The sequence below is a fragment of the Mauremys reevesii genome, linkage group 26 (assembly GCF_016161935.1).
Source record: "Mauremys reevesii isolate NIE-2019 linkage group 26, ASM1616193v1, whole genome shotgun sequence".
NCBI classification, from domain to species: domain Eukaryota; kingdom Metazoa; phylum Chordata; order Testudines; family Geoemydidae; genus Mauremys; species Mauremys reevesii.
The window spans coordinates 15,304,089-15,321,356 of NC_052648.1; the positions used below are offsets into that span (position 1 = coordinate 15,304,089).

At 45.3% G+C, this 17,268-nt stretch overlaps 2 protein-coding genes across 7 annotated transcripts in view; one reads left to right on the plus strand and one right to left on the minus strand.

Moving 5' to 3' along the window:
- Positions 1–83: 83 nt before the first annotated feature.
- LSM7 (LSM7 homolog, U6 small nuclear RNA and mRNA degradation associated) lies at positions 84–11,522 on the minus strand. The gene is made up of 4 exons (XM_039515184.1): positions 11,385–11,522; positions 10,262–10,352; positions 7,730–7,801; positions 84–469 (listed from the first exon to the last, which is right to left on the minus strand). Exons 1-4 carry the CDS (start codon positions 11,388–11,390, stop codon positions 327–329), a joined length of 312 nt encoding a protein of 103 aa, XP_039371118.1. The 5' UTR covers positions 11,391–11,522; the 3' UTR covers positions 84–326.
- Positions 11,523–11,535: 13 nt separating this feature from the next.
- Positions 11,536–17,268, plus strand: part of SPPL2B (signal peptide peptidase like 2B) — a 99,272-nt gene continuing 93,539 nt past the window's right edge. For 4 of the 6 annotated variants that reach the window (XM_039515177.1, XM_039515178.1, XM_039515182.1 and 1 more), the window contains exon 1: positions 11,540–11,665. In XM_039515177.1, coding sequence (XP_039371111.1) covers positions 11,606–11,665 — 60 coding nt within the window. In that variant the 5' untranslated portion in view covers positions 11,540–11,605. Of the gene's footprint in view, positions 11,666–12,412; positions 12,489–17,268 lie in introns of all 6 variants that reach the window. The other 2 variants (XM_039515179.1, XM_039515180.1) reach the window with 2 other exon arrangements.

Sequence of the window (17,268 nt, forward strand, 5' to 3'; positions counted from 1 at the left end):
TTAGTTCCAAGCAGTCATTTTAAACCCAGAATAGAGAAAGGGATCACTGTACCATTTAAGACTTCAATTTGAACACTGACTAGAACAGTAATGAAGTTTTTCTTTATTGAACAAAATTAGATCTTATTTTGCGGTTGTCATTCAGTGTTCCTGCTATCACCGTGGCAAATGGCAAAGTAAAAAGGTCAAGGTCCTTCCACCCTTTATAAAATGAACATTTAAAAAAACCAAACAATCTATTCCCCAAAATGGGAAGGTTTCTCATACACTGTCCATTATCTCCAATGATTTGCAGCCTTGAGGCTTCAATGAGTCCCAAGAAAACATTAGCCCTCCTGCTGCTGAATGAAAGGGTTTGGAATAGCTTCCATTCCATCCTGTGGACAAATAAGAACCACAGATGTTCCTCTGCAAACCACCAGTCCCAGCTGACGGGTATCCTCTGTTAGTTTGTATTGGTCATCTGGATCTGAAAGAAAACCACCCAGGAGGGCGTAGGGTTACAATGACAGCATAAATAAAAGAACAGAATTCAACAATTATTTTATAGAGTAGAGATTAAATTTCCTCTATCATTCTTCATAGAATCATAGGACCAGAAGGGACCTTGAGAGGTCATCTACTTCAGTTGCCTGCACTAATAAGAACATAAACATAAGAACATAAGAAAGGCCGTACCGGGTCAGACCAAAGGTCCATCTAGCCCAGTATCTGTCTACCGACAGTGGCCAATGCCAGGTGCCCCTGAGGGAGTGAACCTAACAGGCAATGATCAAGTGATCTCTCTCCTGCCATCCATCTCCATCCTCTGACGAACAGAGGCTAGGGACACCATTCTTACCCATCCTGGCTAATAGCCATTTATGGACTTAGCCACCATGAATTTATCCAGTCCCCTTTTAAACATTGTTATAGTCCTAGCCTTCACAACCTCCTCAGGTAAGGAATTCCACAAGTTGACTGTGCGCTGCGTGAAGAAGAACTTCCTTTTATTTGTTTTAAACCTGCTGCCTATTAATTTCATTTGGTGACCCCTAGTTCTTGTATTATGGGAATAAGTAAATAACTTTTCCTTATCCACTTTCTCAACATCACTCATGATTTTATATACCTCTATCATGTCCCCCCTTAGTCTCCTCTTTTCCAAACTGAAGAGTCCTAGCCTCTTTAATCTTTCCTTATATGGGACCCTCTCTAAACCCCTAATCATTTTAGTTGCTCTTTTCTGAACCTTTTCTAGTGCTAGAATATCTTTTTTGAGGTGAGGAGACCACATCTGTACACAGTATTCGAGATGTGGACGTACCATGGATTTATATAAGGGCAATAATATATTCTCAGTCTTATTCTCTATCCCCTTTTTAATGGCAGGACTAAGTGTTAGTCTTATAAACTTTTGAATCCTATTAGTACCTCTAAATACTCACTTTGTTAGTCTTCTTTTCTTTCTATATTAAACTCACTTGCATATTAACTATTCTCCTAAAATCTTTACAATATTAGCAAGAGTGTGTCTAAGTTCTAAGCCCAGCATGTTGGTTCTTAACTTGTGAATGACTGGTATTCAGGAATTTTAGGTGATTGAGGGCTGGGCTGTATCTAATTATCCTCAGGCTCTCCGAGTCTCTGGGATCCAAGTATTCACAGAAAAGACCCCTCAAGCTAGTAAAAATGTCTAGAGAAGTATGTTATAAAAATCTGGGTGATCAATAAGGAATATTTGTTATGGCACATTGGTTCTGTAATGGAGGAAATAATGACCACTGAAAAAGGTTTTAACACATTCAGAACTGTCAGTTGTCATAGCTGTTAGTAATAGTGATAAGACTAGAGATTCCTTTTCACTTGGTCAGGTAAGCTGAAATTCCATTAGTAAGTAGAAAACCAAAAATACATGGTAAAATTATCATGGGAAAGTATTTTTTCCCCTTCAGTAATGAGTTTTTGATCTCATAACTTCTAAAAAAACCCAGGTCTTGGAAGTCAGGTTGGGGAGTGCAGAATATCAGCATCCCACCAGAAAGCGAGGAGAGAGAAACAACACATTTCCCTTACACAAATGTGGTAATGTATCTATTCTTTCTGTATTCTGCATAGTGCTGTACTAATCTGATAATCTTTGATTAAATAATTCCAGCCTGTTATTTGAGTATCTTGACTCGTTAGTAACTTCAAACATGCAGCATACCTTAAAAATAAAGTTAATAACAGAGGATTCAAAGCTGCACATATCCTGTGCTGTGACAATGACCATGTGTGACAGAATGCACCTATGTCCACACCCTACACACTATTGTAATAATTTTTGTACAAAGCGTGTCCTGCAAAGGATCACCTGAAAACTCAGAATTTACTTTTTGTCAGTGTTCTGATAAAATGCGTGTGACAACATTGTATGTGACGTTATAAGATTGTATGTTATAAGACTCCATTGTATGGGGTTATTAATATGTTCCAAACGGAGGTTTGCCAACACATCTGTCTCAAACAAAGGAATGTGCGCTCTGTTTAATTTGCATTTAAGCAGTAAACAGAGTCATCATATAGAAGGGTAGACAAAAACCTCAAATAGGTGAGGAAAAGCAGAAGAGAATATCCTTTCCTATAGACTGCCTCCTGAATCTCAGCTGGAAATGTTTTCTAAGAGGAGGACTGACACTATAAAAATGAGGGACAAACACCCCAAAGCACATCATCTCTCTCTGCGCCCATCAATTCACTGCACCAAAAGGAACAAAGGAAGCAACCAATGAACTGGGGAAGGGGTCCTGACCTAAAAAGTAGGTCTGTACGACTTCTGAGAGCATATGGTGAGAAAAACTTTGCTTTGAATTTAATATAGTTTAAGTTGTGCACCAGTTGTGTTTTATGCTTTATTTTTCTTGTAACCATTTTGACTTCTATTCCTCATTACTTGTACACAACTACAAAAAGATAAATTGTGTGTAATAAACTTGTTCTTTTATCTAATCCAGTGTGTTTATACTGAAGTGCCTGTGAAACTCCATTTGGGGTAAGCAGGTCTGTGCATATTATTCCTATTAAACAAATACAAACTTTATATGAATTTGTATGGTTTTAGGAGAGGGCTGGGACATACAAGACATACATGCATGGGGGAAAATCTACAACTGGGAGTGTGGTAGGGTCACCCTGCAGCAGAGCCAAGGTACAGCTGGCTGCCTGACTGCAGCACCCACACAGACATAGCTGGGAGTGACTTGCATGCTGCAGACTATTTGTGAGCAGTCCAGACTAGAAGCTACAGCAGCAAAGGATTGTAAACAGCATCCCATGATAAAGAGATTGCACTACAGTACTTGTATTAGGTGAATTGATAAATAATATTTGTAATAAAAAATAAATATACTGTAAAAAAATAAGTGATCACTGTATACTTTGTACTCTGTTTTAACTGAAGTCAATATACACCTCTACCCCAATAGAACGCGACTGATATAACACAAATTCGGACATAACGTGGTAAAGCAGCAGGGAGCCCCGGGCCCTTTAAGGCACCTCCTCAGCCCCGCTGCTTTACATATCCTTTTTATATCCGAATTCATGGGGAGCCCTGGGCCCTTTAAATCACAGCCCGAGCCCGGGGCTCGGGCAGTGATTTAAAGGGCCAGAGGCTCCGGCCGCTGCGGGGAGCCCTGGGCCCTTTAAATCCCCGCCTGAGCCCCACTGCCAGAGCTCCGGGCCCTTTAAATCACCGCCAGAGAAGCATGGCATACCGGACCAAACCCGATATAATGCAGTCTCACCTATAAGGCAGTGAGATTTTTTGGCTCCCGAGGACCGCATTATATCGGGGTAGAGGTGTATTTGAAAATGTAGAAAACATCCAAAAATATTTAAATAAATGGTATTCTATTATTGTTTAACAGTGTGATTAATCACGATTTTTTTTAAATCACTTGACAGACCTAATTTTTAATCAATGACTTGGAAGAAAAACAAAACCACCAGCAATAAAGTTCGCACATGACACAAAAGTTGGAGGAGTGGTAAATAAAGAAGGTCTCTTATTTAGAGCGATCTGGATCAAACTGGGCACAGGCAGACACTATGCATTCTACTATGAATGAATGTATGCATCTAGGAACAAAAATGTAGGCCATACATACAAGATGGGGGACTCTACCCTGGGAAGCAGTGACTGTGAAAAAGGTTTGAGATCATAGTGGATAATCAGTTGAAGATGTGCTCTCAGTTTGATGCTGTGGCCAAAACAGCTAATGCTATCCTGGGATGCATGAACAGGGGAATGTTGAATAGGAACAGAGAGGTTATTTTACCTCTATATTTGGCACTGGTATGATCGTTGCTGGAATACTGTGTCCAGATCTGGTGCCCACAATTCAAGAAGGGTGTTGATAAATTGGAGAGGGTTCAGGGATGAGCCACGAGAATTATTAAAGGAATAAAAAACATGCCTAATATTCAGAGGGGTAGCCGTGTTTGCTGCTTTTACAGATCCAGACAAAGAGTCCTGTGGCACCTTATAGACTAACAGATGTTTTGGAGCATGAGCTTTCGTGGGTGAATACCCACTTACGTCTGTTAGTCTATAAGGTGCCACAGGACTCTTTGCTACCATGCCTAATATTGATAGACTCAAGGAGCTCCTTCTATATAGCTTAACAAAGAAGGTTAAAGGATAACTCAATTACAGTCTACAAGTATCTACTTGGGGAATATTTAATAAGGGACTCTTCAATCTAGCAGAGAAAGGTATAACATGATCCAATGACTGGAAGTTGAAGCTAGACAAATTCAGATAAAAAAAATACATGCCTTATTTCCAAACAATTAGAGTAATTAACCCTGGGTTGTGGTGGATTTTCCATCAATGACTATCTTTAAATCAAGATTGTATGTTTTCCTAGAAGATCTGCTCTAGGACTTATTTTGGGGAAGTTCTAGAATACTATGTTATTCAGGAGCGCAGACTAGATGATCACAATGATCACTTCTGGCCTTGCAATCTATGAACTTTACTTTGAAGGACATACTATTCAGATTCCTCAGATGCTAGACATTAAAAGCTCTTATCAAACGAGGCACCTAAGAACTGGTGTCCAGATGACAAAAACACTCCCCAATCCCTAAATCATCAGTTTCAAAACACTCTTCCAGACAGATTTTAGGACCAAAAACTACAGGAAGACAGACTTTTCCATATATAAAATTCACCCACCAAGAATTACATTTGCTCATCCCTAGTACTTAGCCATATGGCGGAGGGAGAAAAATTGTTCTCCTTAACCTCTAAGGATAGGACAAGAAACAATGGGCTTAAATTGCAGCAAGGGCGGTTTATACTGGACATTAGGAAAAGCTTCCTGTCAGGGTAGTTAAGCACTGAAATAAATTGCCTGGGGAGGTGGTGCAATCGCCACTGCTGGAGATTTTTAAAAGCAGGTTAGACAAATGCACGTGTCAGGAATGGTCTAGGTAATACTTAGTCCTGCCTTGTATGCAGGGCTAGATGACCTCTTCAAGTCCCTTCCAGTCCTACAATTCTATGACTGTTCCCCTACTGATGTCTGATGCAGTCCATTCTCGTCTGGATATTGCAACATCAAATGCTATACTTTTTGTGTAGTCACCGCATTTAGCAATTATTTTTAAGCATTCCACAGATTTTTTTTTAAATCTATTTCTGAAAAATAAAATTTTATTCTAAAACTGTGGCCAACTGGACCGATGATACTTTGTGACACAATAAACATGCATACTTTTGACCCTTTGCACCCTCCTGAAAGTTAGATAGCATGATGCTCATGACCTGGCATTGCCAGCAGATCGAGGGATGTGATCATTCTCCTGTATTCGACATTGATGAGGCCTCATCTGGAGTACTGTGTCCAGTTTTGGGCCCCACACTACAAAAAGGATATGGAAAAATTGGAGAGAGTCCAGCAGAGGGCAACAAAAATGAATTAGGGGGCTGGAAAACGACTTCTGAGGAGAGGCTGAGGGAACTGGGATTGTTTAGTCTGCAGAAGAGAAGAATGAGGGGGGATTTGATAGCTGCTTTCAACTACCTGAAAGGGGGTTCCAAAAAGAGGATGGATCTAGACTGTTCTCAGTGGTAGCAGATGACAGAACAAGGAATAATGGTCTCAAGTTGCAGTGGGGGAAGTTTAGGTTGGATATTAGGAAAAACTTTTTCACTAGTAGGGTGGTGAAGAACTGGAATGGGTTACCTAGGGAGGTGGTGGAATCTCCTTCCTTAGAGGTTTTTAAGGTCAGGCTTGACAAAGCCTGGGCTGGGATGATTTAGTTGGGAATTGGTCCTGCTTTGAGCAGGGGGTTGGACTAGATGACCTCCTGAGGTCCTTTTCCTTCCAACCCTGATATTCTATGATTCTATGCTGTATCATTGGATATGCTAAAAAACAAGGTAAAGATCAGAGGGGTAGAGGTGTTAGTCTGGATCTGTAAAAGCAGCGAAGAGTCCTGTGGCACCTTATAGATTAACAGACATATTGGAGCATGAGCTTTCGTGGGTGAATACCTACTTCGTCGGATGCATGTGACGTCGCCATGCATCCGAAGAAGTGGGTATTCACCCACGAAAGCTCATGCTCCAATACGTCTATTGGTCTATAAGGTGCCACAGGACTCTTTGCTGCTTTTAAGGTAAAGATCATAATACAGCAAGAGTGTTGTTTTTAAACAAAAAGGGGAAGCAGACGTCAGCTGTAATGGATCACCTGTCTGTGCTGATGGTAATTTTACAAGAGTGCCCTGGGGTTCATAAGACAGCTAAGACCGGAATTTTCAAAGAAGATTAATGAAATCTCAGTAGGTCCTGGATGTTTAACACTTCAGGTTGTGATTTTCAAAGAAGCTAATGGAGTTAAAGGCATTTTGTGGGAGGAAGTGATATCAGGCAATTACTACCTATGACACTGATTCACAGCAGTTAAGATGATCTGCCCCTTAGTAGTGGTTCCTGGTTAAGACTATGTTTTAGTCATGAGTGTTTTTAGTAAAAGTCATGGACAGGTCAGAGGCAGTAAACAAAAATTCATGGGCCCATGACCTGTCCATGACTTTTACTAAAAACACCCGCCCTGACTAAAACTTGAGCGGAGGGCCACGGGTGCTCTGGGGGGACAGTCCGGGAGCACCGTGAGTGCTGGGGGAGGTGGCCCAGGACCCCTGCTGGTGTTGGGTGAGAAAGGGGAGGGGGGGGGTGCAGCACATGCCCCACAATCCCTGTTAATGCTGGGAAGGGGAGGAAGGGGGGCTGTGGCGTGTGACCTGGGACCCCACTAGTGCTGGGGGGGGAGGAGGGGGTTGGTGGGGCTTCCTACTGGCTCCATCCCTGCAGCTCCTAGGCGGCGGAGTCAGGGGCAGGGTCTCCACTGCTTCCACCACAAGTGCCAGCTTCTGCAGCTCCCATTGGCCATGAACTGCAGCCAACAGGAGTTGGGGGGGCACCCCCTAGGAGCTGCAGTGGGGCCCCTCCCCCCCACAATCCCCTGAGCCCCCTCCCACACACTCAAACTGCTGCTGCTGGGCTCAGGCAGTCCCTGAGCCAGCACTGACCACTGCAGAAGTCACGGAAAGTCAGAGAATCCGTGACAGACTTGCAGCCTTATTCCTAGTTATTCAGTTTGGAGACTCGGGCTTTTTATCTATAAGTGAATCCTTGACAACACAAAATCAGCTTCCATAGTTACTCTAAGCTTTCAGATGGCATGTTACATACCTCTCATATATTCAATAGTGCCATCAAGCACAAGGTTTAGAAGAGGGTCAAATCCTTTCAAGACTCCGCTAGCTGAAGACCAAACACACAAAACAAAAAACAAAAACAAAACGTTAGAAACTAAAATACACATTGCTTTTTTACAAGACTGTAGCAACAGGAAGAAAAATCTCAAAGCCAAGATGTAAGAAAATTCCTAAATTCCACCCCACTCCTAAACTGGGAAGGGGAAACAAATGGGAGCAGCCACCAAAAAGTGCTTGGTCTGGGAGAGAGAAGGAATGGAGGATGCCCGTCTCATCATATTAAGATGTCATCAGTGAACACACTGAAGCATGACAAGTTGCTTCTAGAACTTTCAGGTTATTCGAACAATTAAGCAAAGAAAAAGCCATTTCAACTAGTAAAAAAATGTTTACATTCTAGTTGTGTGGTCAGTAGATTAGCACAGCCTTTCATTCACAAAATGCAGTGTCTGTGCTCACTAGAGCAAAAACGTAGTTTAACAGGCTAGTAATTGTTTAACTGACATAATCACAAGTCAGAGTAGATTGTGTCTGTGCTGGTAAATTTTCATATTTTGGTTATAACAAAATGAACAACCACAGTAAGTCCCCCTAAACAGCCCAATGCATCCCATCTCCTGTGCATCTTTTCTAGAATGTAAGCTCTTGTGGCACAGGCATTGCCTTCATGTGTATATACTGTAAAGAGTCAAGTACCTTGTTGTAAAAGCCAGTTTTACCATTTGTATTACCATAATGTCCAAGACCGCCAGTCATGCTAAGACTCCATTGTGCTAGGTGCTGTACGAAAACAGAACTAAAGATAGTCTATGCCCCAGAGTTTACAATATAAGGCAGCAGACAAACTGAGATAGACGGGAGTACAAGGAAATGACGAACCATATATCAGCAAGCATGCTAGGCAGCAGTATCACTGCACTGATGGGCTAACCATTATCAAGTTCTTTATAGGCAACACAGCAAAGGGGAGTTTTAAGGAGAGATTTGAAGCAGGATAATGATACAGTTCTATGGGGGTTTATGGAGGGGCAGAACTTGTTTGAAAATTTAACAAGTGGGTGATGGAGGCTGGCATCTTTGGGTAATGAGAGAGGGGAGTCAATATTTCAATAGTGAATGAGAGATGATAGGTAGACCATGGATAGGCTGTGAAGGACCTTGAAAGTGAAGACAAGATGTTTGATGTGTTAGAGAAAGGGGAGTCATAGTTGAGGGATGCAAAGAGAGGGGTGATGGGGTAAAAGCAACGGGCTGGGAGAATGATCTTTGAGGCAGCATTCTGAATGGATACAGGGCAAGACTGCATTTGTCAAGGCCAGAGAAAAAGGATGCTGTAGTAATTGAGACATGAGATGATGAGAGCCTGGACAAGAGTTTAGCTGCTTGGATGCATATGGCTTGTAAGGCCATATCTTAAGAGATGTTATGCAGAAAGAATCTCCAATATTTAGATGCACCACCTAGATATAGAGTACCTAGACAGAGGTTTGAATAAAAAAATGATAGGCCTGTGACATGGGCATCAGTGACAGGCAGAATGGTGATGTTGTTTGCAGTGACAGAGAAAGAAGGTGGGGGGAGAAGGCTTGAGAGGACAATTAAGAGCCCTTAACCACGCTGAGCTTGAAAGGATGGCTGGTTAGACATCCTTGGGGAGATGACAGAGAGACAGGCAGAGATTTTAGTTTGGACAGAAGAACAAAATTTGGGAGTAAGGAGGTAGATCTGAGAGACGAGCACAGAGACAGTAGCTGAATTTGTGTCTGTGAATGAGACTACTCAGAGATAAGGGTGTATTGAGAGAGAAGAGAAAGAAATCAAGGAAAGAGCCCTATGAAAGTCCCTCCTCCCGCAACTGGACATCCAGTGGACATGCTTAAGGAGCCATTAGAGAGGCGAGAGGAGAACCAGAAGAGGAGTCAAAGAAGCCAGGGTAGGATAAGGTTTAACAAAGACAAACCAAAAAAAACCACACGCATGGCCAACTGTGTCAAAGATGAATGACAAGTTAAGGAGGAAGAGGATGGAGTACTGGTTCAGAGTTTTTGGCTAGGAAAAAAGTCATTAGAGATTTTGGTGAGAGCAGTTTCAGTTGAGTGCAAGGGGTGGAAGCCAGACTGGAGAGTCTTGGATTGAATTGGAGGAGGGGAACTTCAGACAGCAATTGTAGACAGGCATTCAACAAGCTTAGAGATGAGGGGGAGAAGGGAAATAGAGCAGTCATTGGAGAGGCAAGTGGGGACAAGGATGATATTTTTAAAACGGGAGAAACTGTAATTTGTTTTTTATGTGAAAGTACCAGAGGGGAGAGAGAGGTTAAGTAGAAGAATAAGGGAGAGGGGGAGATAAGAGTGAGCACCAGGGAGATCTAAAGATGCAGTAGTGTTACTGGAGCACATGGCAGGATTATAGGAGGCAAAAAGCAGTTAGGATTATGGATGTGGGATTCATTATACTGCAAATGCGTGATGATCTGCAAACCAGCATAATTCAGTTTGAAACTTACCTTCCCTACCACCTTGGAATTTTACTCGAATTGTTTTGTCAATGTATTTTGAGAGATCCAAAATGCTCTCTTTCTTCTTCTTTTCTTTATCCTAGGGAGAAAAAAAAGGAAGCAGAGTTAACATAACTAAAAAGTAAACCAGAACCATCTCTTGGTTACATGTTTGGCCAGTGCTTGCCACAAAGGGGTCCTCCAATAAAAATAATTAATAATACATTAATAGTTAGAAGAAGAATGGTGAAAGTGTGACCTGCTTAATTGCAAGGGAGCTCTTCAGCATAAACTATCAGTGCCTTCAAATGATGGATTAGCCCACAGAAACTGAAAGTGCCCACAAACATACCTTTGTTTGGATCTAGATAGACTGTTGCATGAATTTTAGGCCACACAAGATGCAACCTGCTTCATTAGGTAGGCCCTTTGAATTCAAGGCAGGCTACCAAAAGCCTCACCCAACTCTGGAGTACACAACAAACCAACCGATCCCACCATACAACACATTTGCCAAACGGAGAGAGTATTCAAGTAACAGCTTTATCTCTAAATTGAGCCATAAAACTCTCACTCCTCAACACACTAGCTTCAGGAATGACAGTAGAGATAGATTATAAGAGTCTCATGGCATGTGCTAAATCTTTGGGCAAGAGGACTTTCAGTGTACTGGATTCTTCTTCATCCGTGATAACCTTCCTAAGGGAAATTTACACTCTGGTTTCCTTTACGGCGCCCCTCTGTGTTTGGCATCATCTCAGCTTGTGCCACACCAGTCACCTGCCGTGCTGCTGCCTCCGCAAGGCGCTGCCCTCCCGCCAGTAACGCAGCTCAGCATTCGCCCCCCACAGCCGGGGTTTTTCAGGGCAGGTTCTCGCTGCGGGACCCCAGGAGGACTCACCTCCGCTCGCTCCCAGCGCGCGGGGCCGAGCCCCCCGGGTGGCTTCACTCGCGTCTGGCCCGCCGCACTCCATGGAGGAGCCGGGAGGGGCTCTCTGAGCGGCCCCTCTCAGGCCGCGGGGGCAGAGCTCCCACAGCCTCCTGCCACCCGCTCAGACGAGGAAGCTCCGCGGGCCTCCCCTAGCAGAGCCAGACCTAACACCGCCCCGGCGCCGGCTGTCCCGCTACTCACCGCCATCTTGCGCCCACCAAGCACCTCAGCCCTCTGCTCTTTCACCCTGCCACTTCCGTTTCTGGGTCACAGCGCGATCTTCTGATTGGCCGCTTCTTCCGCTTGCCCCCTCCCAGAGGCGGGACTTCCGGGCAGAGGGGCCGGGTTGCTGGGAAACACGGCCAGAGCGGTGCCGGTCCTGGTTCTGCTCACGAACAACCGGGGCTGCGGCGGCTCTCAGGATGGTGGCGGCGCTGAGAAGCCGGGTCCAGGCCGGGCTGCTCCTGCTCCTTGTCGCCCAGGTGAGTCCCTGGCTCCGCCTGTGGGCACGGGACAGAGGCGGGGCGCGCCTGGGCCCCGCTCCCCCTTCCTGGGCCCCGAGGCAGCTCCCGACCCCTTCCTGCCGCCCCGAAGCAGCGCGCAGGGCTCCGACCCTCTGTGGCCGCTGTGCGGCGCGCCCCGCCCGCCCGCCTGCCGCCCGGGTGCTGTCGCTGCGGGACTCCGCCTTCCGACCGGGCTCCCCCGGCCCGGCAGAGCCCCTCGCTCTCGGACTGTGTTCGCCACCCCAGACCCCGCGGCCTTCTCTGGCGCTGCGGCCCCGCACCAAGGGGGCAGGCGAATCCCCGACTCGTAGCAGGGAACAGCTCGGTCCTTGGCTTCCAGCCCCTGTCCCGGAACGGGGGTCTCGAGTCGCTGTGCACCCAGCGGAGGGCTCTGGCTGAGGGTAGCCAGGGTTTGCTCCTCTCAACCAAAGAGCCTTGTCCGCGACTTGCACTTCCAAGTGGGTGACCTGGGGTCACTGCCGCAGCTGGTAGCACTGGGCGCTTCCTGAACAAAAGACTTCCGAGTCGACAGATATTTTCAGTGCCCAATGTCTGGTCAAGATAGGGTGACCAGATGTCCCTATTTTACAAGGACAGTCCTGATATTTGGGGCTTTTTCTTCTACAGGCGCCTATTACCCCCCATCCCCTGTCCCGATTTTTCACACTTGCTGTCTGGTCACCCTAGTTCAAGACCAGTCAAAGCTGGAATGTCCTTGATTTGTAGGAAGCCATGAAAACCATATACAGCACTATACAGAGACAGAAAATAAACGTGGAGACATCTGCAAAATGGAGTTCAGGTACAAAGACAGGCTTCTTCACCAGACTGCAATAATAAAACTACAGTAAGGCTATATCTATACTACCACTTAAGTTGGTATAACTTATGTCTCTCAGGGTGTGAATATGCCATCCCCTGAAGCGACATAAGTTACACCGACCTAAGCACTTGTGTGGATAGTGCTATGCTGGCGGAAGAGCTTCTCCTGACGACGTAGCTACCGCATTTCTTTGAGGGTGGATTAATTAAGTAAATGGGAGAACTCTCTCCCATCAGTTTAGAGCCGCTACACTAGAGAGTTTACAGTGGTGCTGCTGCATCAGTAACCTAGATGTGGGAGGGAACAGAGATCATGTCCATTAGTAAGCTAAACTGGGACTTCAATAAGTTTCTTCCCCATCATGCCATATACATGTTGGGATTTTCCATTACGGTTTTCTTAAGGCTGGTCTATGCTACAGAGGTAGACGTAATGCAGCTTATGTCGACTCAACTATGTCAGTGTCTACACTCCAGCCTTCCTCCCACTGATGTAAGTGCTCTACTACACCAACATAATAACTCCACCTCCATGAGAGATGTAAGGCTTATGTTGGTGTAGTTGGGTGAGGTAGTGTCTATGTAGACACTGTGTCCCTCACATCCCGTCTTGTCAATTTCATGGCAGGAGCTGTGAAATTGACAAGAAAGCCCCTGATTCTCTGGAGAGCTGGGTGGGTGGACCCTGCTCCCAGCTGGGAGTCAGGGCCAGAAGCTGGGGGGGGGGACAAAGAGGGGGGACCAGCCGCCTGGAGGCCTGTGGGGCAGCTCGACTCCTGGCAAGGAGCTGTCAATGGAGCTGAGAACCAGGCTCTCAGCTTCCCACGCTCAGGGGTGAAAGTAACTTAAAGGACTTACTGGTATGTTGGAGTCCTGAGCGAGGGCAGGGTTTCAACCGGAAGAGGTGGGGCCTTTCAATATTTAAAGGCCCTGGGGCAACGGGCTGTGGCTGGGACTCCCAGGGCCTTTAAATCACCCCAGAGCTATCAGTTGCAGAGGTGGCTGGGAGCCCCAGGGCTCAGGGGCGAATTAAAGGGCCTGGGGCTTTGGCTGCCGTGGAGCTCTGGGCCCTTTAAATCATGGTGGGAGCCCGGCTGCCGGGGTCCCAGAGCTCCAGCAGCGATTTAAAGGGCCCGGAGCTCCAGCCCCTGCGGGGAGTCCCAGGCCCTTTAAATCACTGCTGGAGAAGCCGGTCCAATCCGGCATAGCGTGCCGGACGTACCAGCTTACTTTCACCTCTGCCCATGCTTCCCCTCTTAGGTTGGGGGAAGTGCTCCTAGTTAGGATGTGCACCACTGTCCCAAGCAGGATAGTGTGGACATTTGACTGTGGTGGCTGTAAGGCAACCTAATATACCTCAGCTTAGGTTTCTAGTGTAGACATACCTTTAGTGTTGACAAAACCATAAGTTTATGGAGGGGATGGTATGATGGGATAGCCTAATTTTGGCAATTAATTGATCTTTGACTATTAGCGGTAAATATGCCCAATGGCCTGTGATGGGATGTTAGATGGGATGGGATCTGAGTTACTACAGAGAATTCTTTCCTGGGTGTCTGGCTGGTGAGTCTTGCCTACGTGCTCAGGGTTTAGCTTCTCCCCCCTCTCCCCCCGCCACAGGGATGTGATGCCAGCCGCTTCAGGGAGTGGCATGAGGCTGAAGGGGGGCAATCCTGTGGCTGTAGTTTGCCCACCCCTGGCCTGGAGGTGGGGCGGGGGGGGGCAGGAAATAGCCCCGCGGGCCGCATGCGGGCCACGTGTTTGAGACCCCTGCTTTAAACCATGATTTGAGGACTTCAGTAGCTCAGACATAGGTTAGGGGTTTGTTACAGGAGTGGGTGGGAGAGATTCTGTGGCCTGCGTTGTGCAGGAGGTCAGACTAGACGATCACAATGATCCCTTCTGACCTTAAAGTCTATGATTCTATGTCTTTCTATAGTTCCTGAAAACATAGTCTTCCCTTCCCACTCATGGGAGTCCTGCCTGTGTACTCTGGGGAGAAGGAGGTGTGGATTGGAATACTTAATCCTGCATAAGTACAACAGTGGACATTTTTTCTTGATGTTCTGAAATTCTCAGTCTTTGTTAAATTTTCTAACAAGCAACTTCTTGCTTTCTTCCATGCTACCCCTCACATTTGAGAGGAGCTCCCAATAAACATCAGCACAACAAACTCATTATTCTCCTACAAAACCCCCTTAAAATTTCTCCTTTGCTGTGATGCCTACCAAAAAAACCCAACCAACCAACCAACCAAACTTGACAATGGTTAGGTTGCTGATGTGCTGAGACCACTGCTTATGATACTGACCATTATTTTCTCTGTTTCCCTGTACTCACCAACCTGTCTGCAACCATTTGTTGTATATTTTCTTATACTTAACCCTTGCCCCAAAGAGCTTACAATCAATCTTTTTAGTTCTGAGTTTGTATGATGTCTAAATACAATGGGGTCATAATCCATGTTCCCTCTAATTTTTTCCATCCCTGTCTGGAATGAATTTTGTTATGGTCACCAATATCGATTTAATGTGCAGATGTGCGCCACCAGTAGAAACAAAAAACCTAGATACAATATATATTTTTAAAAAGTTACCATAGGGATAATTACTCCAGCCAGGACAGGTTAGGCACTTTAGAACTCAAAGAATTAAATTTAAGCATAAGAGAGAAATAAAATTATGAAATGCATTGACCAGTCAAAAACCTAAAATAACAGCACTTTGAAAGAATAAAATTACAGAAAATATATGTGCATTGCAGGAAGTACCAAGCAATAACAACAACACAAGTACGTGTTGGGAGTTGAGTTTGAAGGAGACAGTGTGTGTGGTTGTGTGTGTGTAAGTGAGAGAGAGAGACAGACAGACAGAATGTGTGTGTGCTGGCTGCTGGGGAAGTCTATGAGAGACCCTGTGCTGTCTCTTTAAGACACTCACACCAGAAGGCTCAGACCGCAGCAGCTGATCTCTCTGCTCCTCAGCCCCGTCACCCACTTCCTTGCTCTGCAGAGATGGGGTACATGGGTGGGGGGCACCCTGACATCAGCACCCCCTTACCCCCCCCTCACTCTGCACAGCAAGCAGGAGGGTCCTGGGAGCAGCTGGCCATGGGCTCCAAGGCAGAGGACAGGAGCAACGTGCACCTGAACACAAAAGCTGCCATGTATGTGGCTCTGCAAATCAAGTGCGCAGCATGCCTGGGCGGCCGCGTGACCACACAGCTCTGAGGGAACACAGGTCATAGTCCATAACTTGGGCTTCCTAGGTGCTATGAAAATATTAATAAATAACTCTAGTAGCTCATCAGACATACATCAGGGGAACTGTGAAGGGTACAAAACAGCTGGTTTCGGTCCTACTGATTGTTATCATGAAGCAAGTTTTGTGCAGCTATTGTCTCTTGAGTAACATCTGGACATAATGAGGAACATCACTCTCTTTGCCTTCTTATGATGACCTAAATTCTCCTGGAATTTTGTTATGGATGTTCAGAGAATAGTATCAAGTAAAACAGATCCTGCCTCAGTCACAGTTCAGGGCAACTGCACCTTTATTTCCCCTCAGGGGTCCAGCAAGGGCACCTATTCTCATGCTTCCAGCTCCCCAGCTGTTGCCTTTCTTGGTGGAGATCCTTGTTTCTCTCTCTTCCAACTGGAGTATTTCCAGGCTGCACAGTTTCCTGTCTTCACTGTGTATTTTCTAGCACAGACAAGTTGCCTAACGAAAACTGCTTGCTTTCTTTTTAGAGATGATTAACAAGTGTAACTGCAACAGATATTGTTGCCACACATCACTTCCTAGGCAAGCCTACTTTAGTCCTAAGGTAAAAGCATTACAGAGAGAACATTAAAAACAATAGCAGAACCCACATGCATGCTATTAAACTTATCAGAATTACCCCCAACCCTAACAGGGATTCTGGCAGAAACAGTCCTTCAAACTCTCACCCAAAGGAATTCCAAAAATCTTGGGGGGGAGGGAGAGAGGAGTTGGGGAATTCAAAGGCTTGATACTGGAGGCAGTACATGCAGTGTGACAATAACATATACAGTTTTAATACAAAGATATTAACCCTAATTTAATAAGTCAGGATTCCCCATAGCTAATGGCTCTTTCAGTTAGGGCAAGTCAGTTTCATAGTCAATAGTACACAAGGGAGTAATGTGCTCAGCATCACATCCAACCAGCTTTGACTGGACCCCATTTTGGAGCTGGCTATTCAGTATGAGATCAAGTGAGACTTGAACTCACAACCTTGACAATTATTGTTAAGGGTCTTAGTTGCTCAGCTACTATATCTCAAAGCTAATACCCAACTGGGGACTTGAACTGTAGCCCCTCAGATTAAAAGTCTGATGCTGTACCAATGAGCTATCCAGACTCATTATTTTTCCGAATTCCATAAGGTTTGTTCAGGAAATTACATGATATTGTCAGTATGTCACAGGATCTTGTTATGGGTGTTCAGAGACTAGTACGAAGTAAAACAGATCCTGGCTTTAATTTAGATATGTCAGAAGATCAAGACCTGGTATTCTGAGCAGCAAGCCATTGAGGAGAGAAGCTGGTGGTAGGAAAAATACATCCTTTTACTTTTAACTGCCAGCCTTGCAGATTTTCCCTGGCGTCCTGGAGTCAAGCTCAGTTTTTACCTTCTTAAGTATCATCACCAGTAATAAATTCGGCAGGGTAAATTATGTTGTCATTAACTCCGTGCCTTCAGCAGGTATGTGATGTCAACAGATTTGACTCTGAATG

Bases quoted from the DNA above. Each gene is read 5' to 3' on its own strand.
- LSM7 (XM_039515184.1), bottom strand. The intron at 7,802-10,261 runs GTAAGTTTCAAA...TTTGGTCTTCAG, and splicing joins ATTCCAAGGTGGTAGGGAAG to CTAGCGGAGTCTTGAAAGGA. The intron at 470-7,729 runs GTATGTAACATG...GTTTTCTTTCAG, and splicing joins CACTATTGAATATATGAGAG to ATCCAGATGACCAATACAAA.